The sequence below is a fragment of the Labrus bergylta genome, chromosome 6 (genome assembly GCF_963930695.1).
Source record: "Labrus bergylta chromosome 6, fLabBer1.1, whole genome shotgun sequence".
Classification (NCBI taxonomy): Eukaryota; Metazoa; Chordata; class Actinopteri; order Labriformes; family Labridae; genus Labrus; species Labrus bergylta.
The window spans coordinates 6034488-6055410 of record NC_089200.1 but is presented as its reverse complement, the minus strand read 5'-3'; the positions used below and the strand labels follow the sequence as shown (position 1 = coordinate 6055410).

The following is a 20923-nucleotide window of genomic DNA, read 5'->3' as shown; positions in this document are numbered from 1 at the left end:
CACACACACACAAGGACATCCTTCAGAGGGGCTTTTTTGCGCTCATTGCCAGCGGCGTTGTTATCCGAGTGTTAGTTCAGAGGTTTCTGTGAAGCTGTGTGGTGTTAAGAAAACTCGAGGGCAGTCAGTGTGGATTTATGACACATATTTCCGCTGTCACCGTGAATGAGAAATATCACAATTTAATGTCTTTTTAAGACAGCAATCTGCGGGTAGAATGATTGTTCTGCTGGAAGAAGACGATCATCCTCAAAACAACAGACACACATTAAAGAACACATCATGTCATTTGCTTTTTTTTTTTTTTCACTTTGTGCATTTCCATTAAAAATGTACATTTATAATTAAAGAGGCACGCTGACATTTTTATGGCCACTAAAAAGGAAATGGCTCTGATGGTTTTTGCAGGAGGATACTAAAGAACAGAGATGGTGTGCTGAGTGTATGAATGAAGCGATGCACTTTGCACTGATTGGCTCTCTCACTCTCAATTAACTACTTGTCATTCAAGTGACACGTGGATACTGTTAGCTGCAATGAAACATAAAGTGCTGTTTGGAAATACATCATTGTTTTTAAGGGAAACTTCTATCAAATTTCATTTCATTTCTTTTTTTTTTGTTCCGCTCATGTCAAAAAACACTCAATGTTCACAAAAAAAAAAAAGATTCACAATTTTATCCCCATCCATGTTCGGAAAGGAGCAGGGAGAAAAATAAATTCTATTTTGCCCCTCAATGCATTGGAATAGGTTTTAGGATACCAGATTTTTAAACTTCAGTACGATTCAGCCAGTAAAATCTGAGGGAAACCACAGATGTCACTTAGTGACAGGCACACTCGACATTACAAGTGACCCCTCTCATCCGTTGCACCGACATCTTGAAGTGCTTCCATCAGGTCTGTTTATAAAATATTATTTGTCCCAAGTGCAATTGAATTATTAAATTCATAAAGTAAAGTTAAAAAACAAACAACCCCCCATGTGAATATTACTGCCCAGTATCTGCGAGGTCTGAAACCTTTAACTGCGCAATGTTTTATGAAACGACTCTTTCAAAACTCTGACTTACTACATAACTAAAAAAATGTTTTTTTATTTACAAACAACAAACCAATCAACTGTGATGTAGTCAAGGATTCCAAGCGCTCCTCTAATCTCTCGCTGTATTTAAATGTTGTCTTGTTTGTCATCATGTTTTTGTTCTTGTTCCTGTAAAGCCGAGGAGTTCTATTCTATTCTGTTCTGTTAAAGTCAAAAGAGGAAACAAAATGTACTTAAAATGAGATGTACTAAACTAGTTCAGATTGTAAGTGACACTTTCAAGACGCTAATGTACATTTTGCTTGCTGCATTTCTAGATACCTATAACAAGCAACAATGCCTAATTTTTTGCTCGTTGCATCCTGAAGTAAAATGTTTATCTGGACTTACCAGGTGAATGTGGCTCATATTAAGTGTATTAAGATACTTTTGGCAAAAAGCATGGCGGCAATTTGGTTTCATTTTTAATTACCAATCAAAGGAGGTAAACTCATTTACAGCGGCTGTGTTTTTATTGACTGTTTTCTGAAGTTTTTTTTTTTTTTTTTTCCACTTTCAGCTTTGTGTGTTTCCAGTTATTCAGTTTTACTCCTGCATATGTGCATGTATGCACACTGACTAATAACTTGAAAATGCTGCTCCAATGATGCCATGTCACACCACTGCTTAGCTGGCTGAACGTCACAGTGGGAGCCCAGTGTGCATGTATAATGTGACGCCTGTGTTCAGTGCAGATTTTCCACCTACAAAACAACATGCAGGCAGCTGCAGTCACACGTGTGGTTTCAGACCTCTGACTCTCTGCTCACATCTCTGATCTGTGCTGCAAATTCAATTATGTTTGTTTTTGTGCTCGTTGATTTATCTTCCTGCTGGTTAGAGGAACAATTGAGAACTGAGACACCATCTTTGTACATAGCTTGAAGCTCCATTCATTTTAGTTAAAATCACTGTATTTTTTCCCCAATGGGCAAATGAATTTGCACATAAAGAAATAAAATAAACAAAACGCGGGAAAACGACACAAAACAGGAGTAAGAGCAGCAGAAAAAAATGAATGACTAAAGGATGAATGCTTTCCCGTGGACATTGGAGGATGAATGTATCTTAATAAATACATTCTAATGTTGGTATCTATGAATAATAACACATCCTACCTGAGGAGGATCTGTAAGCAGATATTTAGGAGTTCAATGACATGCACGAGTCAGTGCTGTGGAATCATTCTGGCTGTGCATGTGTGTGTGTCTGTGTGTGTGTGTGTGTGCAGATGACCTTGTAAATGTGTGTTTATGATGATATTGGCATGGCCCGGGTCTGATGCAACACAAGTTAATATTTGGATCAAACAGACTATTCGATGATGCCCCAGTCTGCATGTCCATTAGCTCGTGTGTGTGTTTGTGTGTGTGTGTGTGTGTGTGTGGGGCTGTCTGTTGCTAAGCAGGAAAGTAAAAGAACGAGAGAATCCCCCTTCTTGAACACGCAGTAACAAACTCCTCGCACTTTTAAACCTAAAACACGCGTTGTACTTGTTGTACTACATTCATTTTTAGAAGATGTGGTTAACAGAGTGCAAAAACCTCTACCTCCATTAAAGCTGTGTGTGTTCATGTCCCTGCTCCTCTTTTTTGATCTGTAATGCTTCTGAACCACTGAGCCCAGATGATTGGAGCGTAAAAATCACTGTCAGTCAGCTGCTGCTAATGCAGAGTAACAGGTCGCTCCTAAAAGCAGCTGAAAATAGATTCTTTATAGATATTTCAATACTTTTCTATTACTTTTTTAAACCTGTCACCTGAAATCTTCTGCTTCTAACAGTGTTTTCTTCTTTTTTTTCTGTGTCTGTGTGTGTGCAGAGTACAGTCGATTCGAGGCCAAGATCCATGACCTGAGGGAACAGATGATGACCAGTAGTGTCAGCTCCAGCTCCACGTCGCTCCGCTCCACACAGAAACGCACGCTCTATGTCAGGTAACACACGCACGCAGCGGACACCCAGAGGTGACTGATTGTCGAGTGTCCTTCAGCGTGACACAACTATTATAGGGTCTTATCTCAGCTGTCAGCTCTGCTTCGTGTGTGTGTGAGATGCTGAAAGAGAGGTTATCACATCAGGATCACAATTAGATTCTCGGGCAAAAAAAAAAAAAAACTACCCAACACACAAACACATCCATCGCTGTCAACTATCTTGATTACTCTGTGTGTGTGTGTGTGTGTGTGTGTGTGTGTGTGTGTGTGTGTGTGTGTGTGTGTGTGTGTGTGTGTGTGTGTGTGTCCTTGCCTTTGCCTGTCCTGGCTGTTAAGTCAGCCCAAACTTTCTGTGTTTTCCTCTGCAGAGCCCACAAGCAGTGTCAGGCCTAAAACAACCTGCGCTTTCAAGATCATCTCCTCACATGAATCCAAGCATTTAAAGCATTGATTAAACACGAGGTCGCTCGGGTACAAAGAAGTCACTTGGGAGGTGCTGGGAGATCAATAAAAGGAAAACAAAGACAGGAAAGCCGCTCTAATCTAAAAGGCTTCAAGGAGAAAAAAGGATGATCTTTTAGTTCACAACGTGTCAAAGAATAAACAACAGCAAAAGTTAGCTTCAGTTATTTAAATTACGGTAAAAAAATATATAATAATAATAATAGATTTGTGCTTTATGACATTGTATCACGGCCATGGTAAGTTAAAAATTATAAATTAATATAAATGTATATATTTCTGATCCATCTTTGTCAAAATGGAGAAGTCCTAGTGGATATTTAATTTTCCGATTGTATTTATAGTAACTATGTAAAGGCTCTGAAAGTAAAGGAGCTCGGAAACTGTCTTTTTAAAAGTAATGCACATTAAAGTTGCAAAGATATGACCAGATTTAGGGACAGAAAAAAAAATACTAACAATACAAGCTCAGAGAAAACTACAGCCGACAAGGTCTGTGCATGAAAACAATGTCTGACCTGAGCTGAGTGCAAGTGGCCTTGAAGGAACAGGAAGCAGCAGCAGCAGCAGCAGCAAGGCGGTCAGAGTAACCTTGAACTATACGGACACACATACACTGACTCACACTCAGAGCAGGAGTCACACTTACACCGCATGCTAGAGAGTCTCACTCAGCGCACTGGGATCAGTAGTCCAACATTTTGTGCCCAAAGGTTGATTCAAACGCGCTGGTTTACAGAAAATGCCACTAAATCTGTATGAACTTGTTTCATTTGATTCCATCTCTGACAGAGCATGTAAGTTTGTGCCAGTGGACTCACAGTACTTTGGGAAACCACGAATGACCTTCTTGGCTTACACAAAATCAAAACAAACAATCCTGTTTGTAAAATGTGCGTTTAGTAAGAACAAATGAGGAAACATGACATCACAGCTGGCTGTCATCATCCTAATTAAAGATTGTAAGAACTGACCCTTAGGCGTAAATTATATTTTGAAATTGTATTTTGTTTTGGGGATAAAATGAGGAGAAGAGGCTTCTTTACACCTAATTTAATTAAATCATTACAATTCAATTAAAACAGTAATGAACTTAAAGATGCCATTTTTATACCAATAAAAGAAACTTAATAATATAATTTTTTGTTAAACAAATATAACATAGTTAGAAAGTTACCTGAACTAAAGATCATCTGAAACACATGACTGAGAAATAAACTCATTATGTTCCATTTAAAATTAAAACAACTTTTGTACAAATGAAAGTGATCTCATAACACCAATAACAGCAGCTTATATAAACTACATGTAAGGCAGCTCTTTGTTTGATTCCTCACTTGATTTGAAGCTCAACACTCTCATGGATTTAGCATCCATCATCTGGCATTTGATGAAGTAAGACAGCAGGGTGCATGAGGGAATTCAGCTAACAGTATCCCTCCAAAGACGTTACAACAAGAAATCAAGTCTACATGATGACGGCTCTGTTATCTGTGCTAAATGCTAATACCATCATGCTAATATACTCATAGGGCCAACGCTAACACGCTTCCATTAAGCAGTTAAATGTTCACCATCTTGGTTCAGCATGTTAGCACGTTAATGTTCGCTAATTAGCTTAAAACACAAACTACAGTAGACGTAGAGTCACACTGTATTAGTTTTGCAGGTATTTGGTCTTATTCTGAGAAATACCAGCAGCCATTTCATACAGCAGACTGTCCTGTACATGACTGTATAAGTGTAGATTTAATAAAGAAATATGCACAGATCAGATAACTACCATGACAACCTGCCATGACAACTTAATCACTTTACATTCTGAATATTAATGAGAAGCCTTCTCCATGTCTCTTTAAAATCAGGCCACAATCTATTCAAGGTTATATATAGGATAATGCAGTTACCCCCCGAACAGGCCAGATGATAAATCACTGTCATACAGGGAAGGTACGGTATCTGGGTACCGCCCCTAATTGACCAATCAGCGTCAAATATTAAAAATGCAGGGCTCATACTGGCAGCTGATTGGTCTAGATGAGGCTGCTGGTGCATGACGAATTGAGGGTGTCTGGTGCTCTCTGCGACTATGCATGTCCATACAGATAGAGAAGACACAGGCTAACCTTTTTGCAGAGGAAATGTCACTGACGCAAGGCGACAGACAAATATACCACTGTCTTTTGTGAGAAAGGTGTGTGTGAGTAATCTGTACTGATAGATTATCAGACTTCAGCCGAGATCCACTGTGGTAGATTAATCATGGTACTTCTGGAGCACATTTACATGTTCACTAGTATTCTGCTTATAGTCGTTTTTGAAATATCCCAGTCATGTTCATGGTTTCAGAAATCTAGATATCTACCTGAAGAACTTTGATAGAAACCAGAATCCACTCTGCAGCATGTAAACATCAAAGTGTCTGATCTCTATTGTTGGACAACATGATGACTGAGAGGGTGAGAAGTAAAGGCACAACAGAACACAGATTATGAGAAACCTGCCATGATGATTTATATCATGAAATATATAAACAGGTTTCTCATGTTCCTTGCAAAAAACTCAATATCTCACTCTAATTAAGAATATGTAAACACACTCGTAGTCTACAAGGGTTCTATCTGGAGATTTATAACAAAACATCGATGCACTGATTGGGCTGTGAGGACTGCATGAATACCTCGACTCGTGTCTCCCCGGGCAACGTAAACTGATACAAATCTCTCTGTACTGATCTCTGGTGCAGATATTCACTTTCAAAGCATTTCATAAAAGTAAGCAAAAGGCTCTGGGACATTTGCTCCTTGCAACTCAATATCAGGGTTTAAAGGGGGCTGATTGAATGTGTTCGAACTTTTAAATAAATAATAATCACATCTAGAGTGTAAAAATGTAAAGAAAAGAACAGAAGAAAGCATTATCACAGAGTCATATTCACCTCTGAAATAAACTGCATGTATGCAGTCATCCTATAGATTACAGGAAAAAGCCACACTGCAGTGCACTTTTCACAGTTGGCTGCTGGCTGTGCAAAAACAACACTAACATAGGATTTAATGTTTAAAATGTCCCCAGCACTCAGTGGAAAAGGCCGCTGTGTTTCTGTTACACTCTGCAGCGATTTGCATTTGTTCCTTCGCGCAAGTAATGAGATGTCACAGGTTTCCACCGAGGAATTCAAATAACTGTAAAATGGGATCTGGATGCTGATTTAAAGTCACATCTACATGTGTCTGGATAAGTCCAGAAACAATCCATCACTGTAACTTGCTTCCTTCAAATGTTTTCTATGAGATGTGTTTAACTCTTGAGATATTTTGCCTTTACATTTTACTTTATTGTATATTTCTTTCTACAAACACTGACACCTTGATGAATGACATGATAAAGAACAGAAAGGTAATTTACAGTCTCAGATCTGCCCACTGCTCTTTTCTGTTCATATGGACTTCCTGATGTGAATGCTACCCTCCACCTAATGTAATTAGTATTCCTTGTAACCTTTTACTTGCAGTTTATTTTACTAAATTTAACAAAGATCATCAACAGTGATATTTTACAACTATTAAGTGTTAGTGCTTAGTGGAACATGTTTCCACGGGTTATCACACACACTGCGATATTGCAGGATTACACTGAGGTAATTAGCGTGTTCCTTCATTCTCTTAATTGAATTTCAAGAAGTTGCCACACAGGAATTACTCACTGGAGTGTTATACTGAGAACAGGTAATTGATTTAGGGTCACACTTACATGTAACTTTAATAATACAACACACTATTCATCAGTGTTACACAGTAGCTGTGAAGTCATTTGGGATGTGTGGATCTGCTTTAATGAGAGTGCTCTTGTTTATCTTTGACTCAGTCTCTGACCCACTGATGTAAATATCACACAGCTATGATACGCCTGCTCACTCTTGTCTTTACTATTTTAGAACATTTACATCTCTCATGATAATAACGAGCAGCTATGAATATTTCACCGTGTTGTGTATCTGCTGGCACATTAGGCCTCTGTACCACTGCATCATGAAGAAACCATATATCTACATGTACATATCTATACATTTAATGTATAGTCTAATATTAAAAAATGACACCTCAGTTGTAGATTTTGAAGATAAGGTAACTTTAACTTCCAAGCTACTTTCCTTAAATGATCCATGTAATTATTTTCAGGTCAACTGAGCGAGACGTCTGTTCACTTCCAATTTACTCAAACTGTCACAGTTCAGCACACACAAAGAATATTTCCAGTAAGACACGTTAGACATTTAGTTAGATTTGAATAGAGACTATTTTTTAAGGAAATGGTTTTTGTCTTTCAATTTCTTCCTCTTTTTCTGACTTCATCATCATCAGTCGTTTGAACAAATAGACCAAAAGAAAATGTTCATCAGCGGCCACAAAGATTACAGGAAGAAGAGTTCTGCAGAGGGAGGAGGTGCCTGTGGATTAGATAGGCCTAAAAAAAAAACAGTAACACGATCAGCCAAGTATTGTTACCATGGTGAGAGATCCATTTGTTTTAATTATTTGAAATGATGCTGACAGAATTTGGCTAATTAATGGGGCAGATGTTAATCTTTTCTTCTAAATTATGAGTGAATGTGACGATAACAGACTGAGGACTTGTCACTGGATTTGCTGTGATTATTTCAGCTTTGATCAAAGGAAGTTTTGTGAGTCTTTGTTTCATTCAGTAAACCAGCTGCAAACACTTGTAGAAGAATGCACCAAACAGTCTATGACCTCAAGTTACAAATACTTTGTTATTTTGGTTTGAAAAGCAAATAAATCGGCTCTAAATCTATAGAATTAGAGCTATAAATTAAGCTTTAAATATAGTTTTGAATCAACGGCTGCACTGTTTTCATTTTGACTGTTTTGATATGTGAATAATGAAGCTGTGTTAAGGTTGCACAGTTTTAAAGAGGTTTATTTTGGGGCTTTTTTCCCCAGCCTTTTTTTAGAGATAGGACAGTGGATAGAGTCAGAAACGGGGGAGAGAGCGTGAAGAACGACACGGAACAAACAAAAAAGAGCCCCTGATCGGACATGAACCCGGGCCACACGCCCAGTGTACCACAGCCACCATACATGGGGAGTGCACACTAACCTCTTGGCCACCGGAGCCCCGGTTTTAAAGAATGAACAGACCACAAAGAAATTACGACAAAGCTCCCCAAACCATCGCAAAATAGTTGTTTCATCTACAGTTTTTCTGATTATTATTTTATTTGCTTGATCCTCAACAATCCTTATCCACAGTGTTTTCACATAAAACAGGTTTATTTTCCAAACATGATTTTTGCTGAAGTTATACAAGAGGACATAAACAAACAAAAGAAATGATCTTTACTTAGATGCTTTTTTTAAAGGTTATTTTTTTACTTTTATTGCCTTTATTTAGAGATAGGACAGTGGTTAGTCAGAAATCAGGGACAGAGAGAGAGCAGGGAATGACATGCAGGAAAGAAGTCACAGGTCGGATTCGAATCCTGGCCGCCCGCTTGGAGGACTATAGCTTCTGTACGTTGGCCGTATTGACTAACCACTACGCTACAGGCGCCACGTCAGAGGACATTTTTAACTGTAATCTGTTAACAAGAAGTACAGAGTTCTCCATGGAAACTTTCAAGACATCAGTCCAAGTTCTAGCCAGTTATAAGAACACTCCTCTGATGTATAAAAATACATTTTCACTAGAAGTGGTTGAAAAGGTCAGCTGTCACTGAATCTAATCATTTGAACTGTTGACCCTCTAACCATAATATAAGACTGGTTTGTTTATAGTCTATTCCATTTTAGCAGGCATGCTGTATACATAAAGTCCTGAGTGGAAGTCTTTCTGTATCGTCTTTAAAGTAACATAAATAAATCATGAGCTGGTGTTTTTGTCAGACTCCCTGTGTCTACCTCTCCGTCTAATTTCTGCTTTTCTCTCCTGGTTCCTTCTCCGTCTATGTTCTGTTTTATTGATGAAGGCAGCAGGGACTTTAGGGGATGTCGGTTATTTCAGCTCTAGTTCCTTTGCACACGCGCACACACACACACACACACACACACACACACACACACACACACTCACACACACATATTGCTGGCCTACTTTCCTGGGTCTTTCTCCCTGCGGACAGGTCTGTGGTCACAGAGACAGATCACCGTTGGGACACAGTGAACATAAACAGCAGCGCACAATACGCACAAACAGACTGAAATGCATGCAGACAGATGTGTACGGTACACACACACACACACACACACACACACATAAACACACAAGAATACAGAGGCATGTACAAACAGACAAGGTCATGCATAAATAGTGTAGGAAAGCATCCCTCAGCTGCTTTGGGTGTTATTTACAACAGATCTCTCTCTCTCTGTATTCTAAATGTCTCTCTGTTTCTTGTTTTATATTTGTTGAAGTTAAAGATGTCAAGTTCTTGTCAATAGTTGAAGGAGAAGTGAAAGGCATCCTGACAGCAGTTTAAGATTTTTTAGGCGGTTTCATGCATTAAATGTTTTCTTAGGTGGATATGCATCAGTAAACCTCTGTCCTCCCACTTTATCTCTTTAGCTCTAAATGGGACCATAGCTTAGGGGAAAAAACATGCTCTTCATTTCAAACTGTTAATTGAAAGAATAAGTATGAAGAGGGAAAAGGGTAATTTCCTTCTAGACTTAATTATCATCATATTTCCCTCACTAGCCCGTGAAGTCGCCCCCTTCTGGCCGTGGAAAGAATGCAGGTTGACGTGTCTGTTTCTGCACCCGGACTGTTCCAGCAGACTGTTCAGTGAAGTGATTTAACATCGTTTATTTTCTCTTTTTTTTTCTGTCTGTTTGCAGAGCGTTATTCGACTACGATGGAAGCACTTCAGATCTGGGCGCGCCCAATCAGATCCTTCCATTTCATTTCGGGGATATCCTCCATGTGAGCAGTGCGGGCGAAGAGGAGTGGTGGCCCGCACGTCACCTCAGCCCCCCGCCTCCAAACTGCCCTGAAGTTGGAGTCATCCCCAGCCGCAGGAGGTCAGAGATTAGTATTTTCTGACAGTATTTGATTGTTGTACTTTTTACCGAAGTAAAGTACCTTAACGATCTCCTGAATGTTGAACTTTCCGCAGAGCAGTACCCCCTCCTCTCACCGCTCCTTTTTTCCTCCTTGTTCCTCAGAGGAGCAGGTGATAGACAAAGGTTGATTGGCTTTTGAGGTGGGAGGAGGAGACCATTTTTAGAACAAGACTTGTTACCGTCTGTGACACTGACAGAGGTGATGGGGAGGGAGGGAGGGAGGGAGGGAGGGGTGTGGAAAGTGATAGAGTGGAGGGATGGAAAGAGAGGGATTGTTGAAATTAGAGTGAAACAGGGATTAGGGTTTTAGAAGGTGGGGTATAAATAGTCCGAGGTGTTAAAATGAAGGCTTGTGGAGAGAATCTGGGGTAATAGGCTGCTGCATTATGGGTAATATAAGGGCTGTGTTATAGTTACAGAAGAAGTAAGGTTTTCTTTTTATAGGTTTTGAATTAGGAAGTGTTGAGGAAATTAAAAGTACAGTCACTAGAGGTGTAGGTGTTAAAGCAGAAGGCATTAAATGTTGACTATTTAATAAAGATGGTAAATAAAGACTGTATTAAGAGAACTCTGGTCGAACGAATGATTATAGAGTCCTGTAGTCATTTTGGGATTGAAGGTGAAGTTAATCAGTGAAATTAGCCATTATTAGAGCCCTGAACTCAAAACATCCCCTGTCTGGTTCTCTTCCTCTTGTCTTGTCCTTTTGATTTGGCCACCTTTTTTATCTCACCAGCTTGTCCTCCTGTCCTCTTCCTTTCCTCTCACTCTCGCCTCCTTCCCTCCTCTCCTTCTCTTCCAATTGTTCTTTCCTCCACCTCCTGTTCTCCTGTCTTCTTCTCTTCTCCCATTATGATATTCTGTCTCCTCTTCTCACAGTCTACTTTAATCCTCTTCTCCTGTTCCTGCTTTACCTCCTCTTTCTCCTCACCTCTCCTCTCTTCTCTTTCCCCTTCCTCATTCTGTTTCAAATATCCCATCCCATCTCTTCTCTTCATCCTATCTGCTAACATCACTTTCTCATTTAGTATTACATGCCACACCTTACTCCTCCTCCTTCCTCTCCTGCTGTTTCTGCTCTCCAAATCTTGTTGTCCCTTCCTTCTTCTACACTTTTCTCTTTTTTAACTGCTTCTCCATTCCTCCCCTCTTTCCTTCTTCTTTCCTTTTTAGTCCTCTCACTACCACCGCCACTGCCACCCCTCCCTCTCTCCCCACCTTCCTCTCTACTCCTTCTCAAATAGAATATCATCCTTATCATGTCATTGGAAGAAAAGAGAAGGGAGGAGTAAGTTGAGGTGGCTATAAGACTCAGTTTGGAGAGAAAAGGAGAAATATAAGTATTTGCTAATACAGAAGTGCAAACATTCTTGTGAGAGAGCTTTGTTGTGTATTAAAGCCCTCCGGGGATTACAAGTGAAGAATAGCCTGCACACTCACATCCTCCCTTCAGTCATTATGGTAATTCATGCTGTGGACTCAGATGTTGCGGGTCCTTTCTCAGCCACAGTTGTTTGGCTGTCTGCAGATATCTGGAGACTAAAAGCTGCATAATGTACGACTTTGTATAAAAAACACATTTGGCTTGTCAAGCCTCAATTATAAAATGAGTCTTGAATTGACAAACTAGTCCCTTAGCTGAGACACTGGAGATTCTTCTTACTTTCATTGTATTGTTAAAATCAAGATCAGCAGCAGGGGGAAAAAAAATCCAACAGAAAGTGCTGACACGTCTAAATTTAAACATAGCTGACAAAACTAGCAAGAGCAATCAGACCCTCTGTGGAGGAAAAAGCAGCTAAGGAAGGTTTCTAACTCAGTGAAATGACCTGGAACTAAGTGGCATCCATAATAAGAGCTGGCAAATTCTGTAAAACCAACTGAAAGGTGCTTCTTTGCTTCCTATCTTGTGTCCTTAGGAATAGGAAACACTCGACTATCCTTGACAAATTGACGAGATAATGCCATTCCACAATTGTTTGGCCGTAGCTGCTTAAACCATTTCATCATTTGAATAAAGAACTTGACATAATCATAATAGATTTTTAGGCACAATGCTAAAAAAACAGTTATTATCATAAAATCATACCTACAGTGTGTGGATACATTTAAGTGAGCAGGAGGGTGAGTGTGCTTATTTTCTTTCTCATACACAAATATTTGGCAAAGTATCTCAGATGATAAAGTCCCAAAATGACATCTCTGAAGATGTTTCCAAGATTCCCTTCTCTACATGATTCTGTATCTTTGCTTTCATCCATGCTCAGTTGTTTGTGTTTGTCTTTTGTCAGTATTTCATTAAATTGCTGTTCTTTCTATCTCACAGGGCGGAGAAGAAGGAGAGGTCGAGGTTAAAGACGGTCAGAGTAACGAGGTCTCAGGACAGATCGGTAAGTGACAACCGTATTCATTAAGGTTTTAGAGTCGGGAACTATCCAAGACAGAAATAATAACACTTAGGAGTATTGTCAGTTTTAATTCAATCACATTGATCGCAGACTGTTTTGTCCCTTTAGGCGCACCGTAGCTAAGCCACCACACAGACAGCAACGTCTCCCTGTAGGCACAGTGATGGAAAATAACATTTCCATCTGTAACAAGTTCCTCTGTTTCATGGTTGTAATCTTAGACCTATCACAAGTTTATTTTTATTTTTGTAAATAAAAGCAGGTTTGTATCCAAACAGGAAGTAAAATACTCTTAGCTCAAGACAGTGCAGAAATTCAAAATATACGCATACCATTTTTGTTTCAAATGCAAAATAATGGAATTTCAAACATATGATTAAAAATAAAATAGTATTGAATTTCAGCGTGTAATCATTATTAATTAATAATAATAATAATAATAATAATAAATGTATTTATAAAGCGCTTTAAATCAAAGTGCTGTACAAAGCAATACAGTTGAAAAACATACAGAGAAATCATGACTCATAATCAACAGTAAACAGAATTAAATTGAATCTTTAGACAGCTCAAAGTATCAGCGCATCAACCATGCAGCACTTGACTCTTCACTTAACATCCACTCTTACTATCTCATAACATTAAGATTAGATGAAGAAGAACAATTCTCTCACACCCGTGTGCATCAAACTTACTTAAAAAACATTTTTCCATGAAAAGTAAATGTTTGCAAAATAATGTAAGCAGTGAACCACTCCTAAAACAGCCATGGGGCACATACTGTTGTCTTGTATTAAACATATTATATAGTCTGAAACCAAACTCTCAAGACTCCTCTAACAACATGAAACATGAATACAATATGAAACTCCTCATAATAGATGTGCAGCGTGCTTTGATTCTCTGATGAAAACTCAAACAGTTTGTAGAAATGTTGTGTGGATCTACGGTTGACTTTGTGTTTTATGCAGAGGAAAGTGTTTATTTCCATCTGTGAACCTATTCATGCTGCATATGTTGCTACTAAAATCAGAAACAATGCATCAACACAGAGATGTTGAAACCTTTCTAGAGGTAAAAGTAATACAATAGAACTAGTTTTACATTACTTGCATTGAACATTTACTAAACAGGTAATATGACACCAAACCAAGAGAAACCCAAACTATAAAGAAAAAACAAGAACAATCCCAGTAAATTGTCCTAAAGTAAATCAAAAGGATTATAAGCAATTATTTAAAGGTATCAGATTTGAGTTGAGTCCTCTGGAAGCGACACTATATACAGCACAGTAGCCACATCAGCTTAAAAAAAAGCACGTATAGCAACATCAGCTTCAGCATCAGCAGTCGATTTAGCTGCAGCTGTTTGAAGGATATCCAAAGACACAAAGAAAAAGGGATAAATGGACAAATGTTACCGTGACACTGAGATGTTTTTCCTCCTCGTTAAATCAATCAGTCAATCACTGGGATCTTTGTTCAACTAGAAATAATCTGAACATTTAAAACATAATATACATTTGTTTATTTGAAAGTGGCCAAGCACTTTAATGAAGACAAGTATAAAAGACAACAAAAACACACATACAGGAAATTGCTCTTTACTTATTACTTAGTCTGAATAGCTCAAACTTGGCAGAGGCAATATGCATTGAACATTTTTCTGATAGCATGAGTTGACTCAAAATGTCTTTGATTACTGACAAACTGGTACTAGGAAAAGTGCAGGCGGGTTAACTACTAATTGGAGATTAATTACGTGTACAAAAAAGTCTAATTTTTCACTTTGATGTGTGCGGTTTAATAAGCTCCAGAGTTCAGGGGAGAGGCGAGCTGACGCACAAGAGTAACACTAGCTATTGATATCACTGTCTTGTCAGCACGCTCTCTGTTTTCCTCACACTCTGTGAATCAGCAAGTCTGTAATCAGCAGCTCTGCATGGTGAGGAGCTGATAATTAAAAATGATCTCACACACGCACACACACAAACACATATCACACACACACGCTGTTTCCCCTTTCTGTGAGAGCGACTGCAAATTAGCCTTGATCTCTCAAACTTTGTGTCTGTGTGAGGAAAGAAGACTCAAGAGTTTTCAAACAGGATTATGCTGATAAAAGTCCAGATAGTGTTATGATCATCTTCAATTAAATGCTCTCTTCTCTCCCTCTCTCTCTTTCTGCAGGATCAGGAAGACAAAGGTATGTATTCGCTACATCAGTGACACCTGGTGGTCAGTTTGTGTAACTGCAGCTCTACAACATCTCTGACTGATGCTTCGCCTTCACTAGCTTCACCATTTCTCCAACATCCTCTCATCCACAAAGCCTCTGTCCAGAAGATTACATTTAAAGTAGTTCATTCTTTTGACTAAAAAGTAGTAAAATATCAGGGATGAGTTCCTGACCAGCCAACAACCAGAACTGTTTCAATATTTGAACCGGACACTTTCAGAAAATCTCTGCAGAGATGTTCAAAATCTGTTTGGTTCAACATTAATATTATTTATCGTCTCTGTATTTGCTGATGCTCAAGATGCTTGCTCACCTGACTCTAGGTCACATTACAGCCACAGGCATCAATACTCACTCGTTCTAACAACTTCACACTTCAGATTGAATTTGAGTCTGTAACGTTCAGGTGTCCACATACCTTCGTCCATTCCCTGCAGGTTTAAATATGTATCTGGACATGATGGATATAAACACATTATTGTATGGCTGTTTTTTTTTTGTCATAAGTTTAAGTGTGTACGTGACATCGAAAGAATGCAGATGTGTGTGTGTTTGTTTGTCTATATCTGTGTCTGTAAGTGTTTATGTGTGTGTTGCTGACTCTGACCTGTCTTGTCCTTCCAGAGCTGGTAACCTCTGGCACCAGCGATAGTGAGAGTAGTTCCTGTAAGTCTAGACCCTCCTCTCTCTCTCTCTCTCTCTCTCTTTTCTCTCCCTCTCTCTCTCTTTCTCTCTTTGTATCTCTCTCTCTCTCTCTCTCTTTTCTCTCCCTCTCTCTCTCTTTCTCTCTTTGTATCTCTCTCTCTCTCTCTCTCTGTCTCTCTCTCTCTCCTTTTTCTGTCTGTCTCTCTCTCTCTCCCTCCCTCTCTCTCTCTCTGTCTCTCTCTCTCTCTCTCTCTGTCTCTCTCTCTCTCTCTCTCTCTCTCTCTCTCTCTGTCTCTCTCCCTCTCTCTCCCTCTCTCTCTCTCCACCTGTCTCTCTGTCTCTCTCTCTCTCTCCTCTCTCTGTCTGTCTCTCTCTCATCTCTCTGTCTGTCTCTCTCTCTCCCCTGTCTCTCTCTCTCTCTCTCTCCTCTCTCTGTCTGTCTCTCTCTCTCTCTCTCTCTGTCTCTCTCTCCTCTCTCTGTCTGTCTCTCTCTGTCTCTCTCTCTCTCTCTCTCTGTCTCTCTCTCTCTCTCACTTTTTCCCTGTCTCTCTCTCTCTTCCTTTTTTGCTTGTTGTGTTCAGTTTGTATTTACTTCAAACCACAGCTACTTTATGTTGCTGCTGGTTTGTGTGTTTTTCTTTGTGTGTGTTGTATGGTTTGATTATTGTGTTTTTATGTGCATGTGAGTGTTAATTTGTGTGTGTATGCGTGTTTGTGTTTGTGTGTGCCTATGTGTTTGTGTGTGTGTGTGTGCGTGTGTGTGTGTGTGTGTGTGTGTGTGTGTGTGTGTGTGTGTGTGTGTGTGTGTGTGTGTGTGTTTGAGTGTGCGTATGCATGTTCGTATGCATGTGTGTTTGAGTGTGTGTGTGTGTGTGTGTGTGTGTGTGTGCGTGTGTGTGTTTGAGTGTGCGTATGCATGTTCGTATGCATGTGTGTGCGAATGTGTGTGTGTGTGTGTGTGTGTGTGTGTGTGTGTGTGTGTGCGTGTGTGTGTGTGTGTGTGCGTATGTGTGTGCGTGTGTGTGTGCGTGTGTGTGTGTGTGTGTGTGTGTGTGCGTATGTGTGTGCGTATGTGTGTGTGTGTGTGTGTGTGTGTGTGTGTGTGTGTGTGTGTGTGTGTGTGTGTGTGTGTGTGTGTGGGCTTGTTTGCGGGTGACCTTTCTCTGCCTCTCAGCCTGATTTTCCAGAGCTGTTGAAGAAGTCTAGTCCAAAAGTAGAAAAGGTTGAGGGTGTGTTTTGTTTTTAATACTCACATCCATCACTCCTCTGAACTGTCAATCATTTCTATTTCGTCCAATCAGCTGGCCAGGAGGAAACCTTGCTCACCTACCAACCTGTCATGCAGCAGGAAGGTCAGTGCTCATCTTCACATCAGCTTTTTAGTTTGGTTTCTCCTGAACATTTTATTTATTATTATGACGACGAGTTGTTTTTCAGTCGTGCTTTTGGTAACTGACGCCTTTCAACAAAACACATCTGACTAGTTATAGAACATTAAAACATTAACATAAAAAAACAACAAATTCATCAATTAAGGCAGGCTGGTTTACCTTTAGCTCCGTTTCTAAGTCTCCAACCACTCCCCATCCCCCCAGTGCCACCCTTTCATTATCAGCTAACTTGAACTTTGGAGTCGAGCAGGTAGAAGAGTTTATCAGAGCTTTGTGGAATAAAAGCAAGTGATGCAAGCTGTGAGAGTTTATCTAACCGAGTGATAGAGTGTAAAACAAAATGGGCTAAAAAAGAGCTCCATCTACAGGAGCTAAGGGGAGCTGCAGCGTTAGGTCACATTTCTCTGTGGGTTCATCACTACAAGGTGTCGCCCTCATATTATACAGCCATACAGCAACATCACCAGTTTTCAATACAGGGACAAGAAAGAGGTGAATTACATTTGATTTCTTAATGTTTCTTTGTTTATTAACTTGGTTCAATTTGTCCTATTCCAGTTAATTACTCACGGCCAGTAATCATGCTTGGACCAATGAAAGATCGGATCAACGATGACCTCATCTCCGAGTTCCCTGACAAGTTTGGCTCCTGTGTCCCACGTGAGTGTCTTCACCTTGAAAAAAAATCCCAGCAGTGAAAAAGAACTGTTTGTGTCGCTTCATTTTTGCTGAGCACAAATAGAGTTTAAAGAGATTAATTGCTTGACATGCAGCCTTATACAGAAAACTGTGAAACAGAAGACGAGCTGTGAACTGAATGTAAAATATCAAATCATGAGTTTAATTAAATCCGTCCGTGCTAGTGTATCTGAATCTTACTTGTAAGTAGAGGTGTTGACATTTTTTTTTAGATTCTTATCTTCTAAGATTTTAAATAGATCCATAACTTCCCAAAAACTTTTTTTTGTTGGGGCTAATCAGTCACTGCTAAGGCTAGCTCTTTAACTCAGTATGATTCCAAATGGAGAAGCAATAAATTCAGCCAGTCTCACAGATGACTGGAGTAGATCCTGAAGTTTGTACTCATTCAAAAACAGACGTTGAATCAATGAATCCCGAATCGATTGGAATCGAAAATTTGATTCTGAATCCAATCGTGACCCCAAGAATTGAAATTGAATCGTGAGACACCCAAAGATTCCCAGCTCTACTTATAAGAATGTCTTTTACTGAAATGTGAGCAGTTACACAGATGTTTACTTGCTCTGTGAATGTTTACTTTCTAGAAGTACAGATTTGAATTAGGGGTTGTATAAAGCAATAATTATAAAAATACATTTACATTTGTATTTATCTTGTATGGCAGACGTATAAAACATGAACTGAACACCACATTATTTGGAGCTTTATCTATCTTTTAGAAATAGATTAGAATAGAAAGCCTTTATTGTCATTATACAATTAACCTTAAATAATCACCTTAAAGTGCACAAAAATACAGGCGTCTGTCAGCTACAAACATGTACAATGTATGAGTAGAACTATTTACAGCAGAGAATGTATTTTGTACAGTAAAAAAGTAGCTTGCCACAAATAAATAATGTAAATAAATATTGCACAGTCTGAAATGTAAATATCTTACAGGTAAGAAAAATACACTTTTACACTTGTTAATACAAATACATACAGTATGATACCATCATATCATACAATTCAATGACATAATAAAAATGTAATAACATTTATCTGGAAATTCTATAAATGTGTATGTGTGCATGTATCAAAGATTAGAATAACTCTCTTGTCGGTGTTAAATCTGTGATCCGCAGACACAACACGGCCGCGGCGAGACTACGAGGTGGACGGCAGAGATTATCACTTCATGTCCTCCAGAGAGCTCATGGAGCGAGAGATCCAGGAACACAAGTTCATCGAGGCGGGACAGTACAACAATCACCTGTATGGAACCAGCATACAGTCTGTGAAAGAAGTGGCTGATAAGGTCAGTTTAAAAGAAGATAGACCATCAAAGAAAGAGAGAACAGGAAACAGGAAATACTCAATGTCTGTCTTTGTCTCAGGGAAAACACTGCATACTGGATGTATCAGGGAACGCGATCAAACGTCTCCAGATTGCTGGCCTCCATCCCATCGCTATCTTCATTAGACCCCGAAACGTAGACAATATCCTGTAAGTACCGTCATTACTAACAACACAATACATAGAAATGATGTATTTAAGCTCATTTCCACATGACTACCATATCCCAGGTTCCTAATCAACAGATGGAAGCCTTTTCACTTGTTACTGCAGATGTTGCAGATGAACTGCAGATGTTTCATTTTTAGCATTTCTCGTCCGTGTTGGCATAGATTAACATTTCCTTCAAAGGTCAAAGCACTGTTGAACTTTTCATTGGGGTGGAAATGTTTGCTGAGGGTCTAGTTTTGAAAATGAAATGTAAACATTCTTGTTCTGCACGCTGATATTGAAACTCCTGTCTGTCCCTACAGAGAGATGAACAAACGTTTCACCGAGGAGCAGGCGAGGAAGACCTTCGACAGAGCCATCAAACACGAGCAGGAGTTCACAGAGTTCTTTACTGGTTTGTACAAAACAAATTAAACTGTCACTTTCCAACAGGCACCAGAAATTATTTTCACTGGTTCTTGTTTTTCTTTTTTCTATGATTACATGATGTGGGATGGCAAAATATTGTTTGTTTTGCAAGGACAACGTTGTGGTCCTAAAGAGGTCAGGGGTCAGGAAGAGTTCTGACCACAGTCCATCATGGCTGACATGTTAAAGAAACGTTTGACACCTTAGATTGGATGATTAATCCTACAGTTATGTCTTTTGTTGGTTAACCTTTTGAGGTTTTTGTTACTTTTTCCCCAACCTGACTTAGCTCTTCCCAATTTCTATGCTAAGCTAAGCTAAGCTAATCATCTCCTAGCGAGAGTTCTATCATAAAGAAAAACACAAATTTCAGAATTTTGGACCAATGTTAATGAGAAGAGTGAGAGACAGGTTTTCACTAGTTGTTGATGTTACCTATGTTTTATGGGCGTACACCTCTTACGTTACTCTCTCATTGCTCCTGTTGTTTCTCTTTTAAGTGTGCTATCAGTACAAGTCGGACTAAAGACTCTAAATCGTGTCTGTTCCCTAAAGTCACAGCACATAGCAGAAGTCAGATTTCAAATCATGTAAACTAACAGTTGATGAACACGATGTAGCAGAGGATCAGATGTTAATAATCAAAGTGGTGTAATTACTAAGACTGTTGCTGCTGCATCATTATTAACGCTCGGGTAAATGTCCTCACCCTCACATCCCCAGAGAGCGGGGCAACAAGAGATGCAGGAGCTGTTCCATGACATTTTCACAAATCAGAAATAATATTTACTTCAAACAAGGCTGTTTGGACTTACTGGTCTGCAGAGAACAGATTCATCATTTAACTTCCATCAAAGAGACCTTTGTGTACAAAGTATGTACACTAACACACACTCACATACAAAGACTCTGACCTTTAAGGACAGGCGTACATCGTGCCGCTGTGTAAATGTTGCGGTGGAATGTCCAACCGATGGAGCATTGACAATTGTCAATAACATTTCCTTTGAAAACTCCAAACAGATGGTAGTTGTTGTCAGATATATGCATATTTCAGT

General features: G+C 39.3%; 1 protein-coding gene across 10 annotated transcripts in view; it reads left to right on the top strand.

Annotated features, from left to right (window-relative positions):
* Window positions 1-20923, top strand: part of LOC109997158 (discs large homolog 1-like protein) — a 117079-nt gene that overhangs the window by 91580 nt on the left and 4576 nt on the right. For 9 of the 10 annotated variants that reach the window (XM_065955617.1, XM_065955618.1, XM_065955622.1 and 6 more), the window contains 10 exons: window positions 2905-3019; window positions 10339-10521; window positions 12890-12953; window positions 15161-15176; window positions 15834-15875; window positions 17156-17206; window positions 17804-17905; window positions 19075-19247; window positions 19327-19436; window positions 19760-19851. In XM_065955617.1, the coding sequence (XP_065811689.1) occupies window positions 2905-3019; window positions 10339-10521; window positions 12890-12953; window positions 15161-15176; window positions 15834-15875; window positions 17156-17206; window positions 17804-17905; window positions 19075-19247; window positions 19327-19436; window positions 19760-19851 (948 nt within the window). The remainder of the gene's footprint in view (window positions 1-2904; window positions 3020-10338; window positions 10522-12889; window positions 12954-15160; window positions 15177-15833; window positions 15876-17155; window positions 17207-17803; window positions 17906-19074; window positions 19248-19326; window positions 19437-19759; window positions 19852-20923) is intronic. The other variant, XM_065955619.1, reaches the window with a different exon arrangement.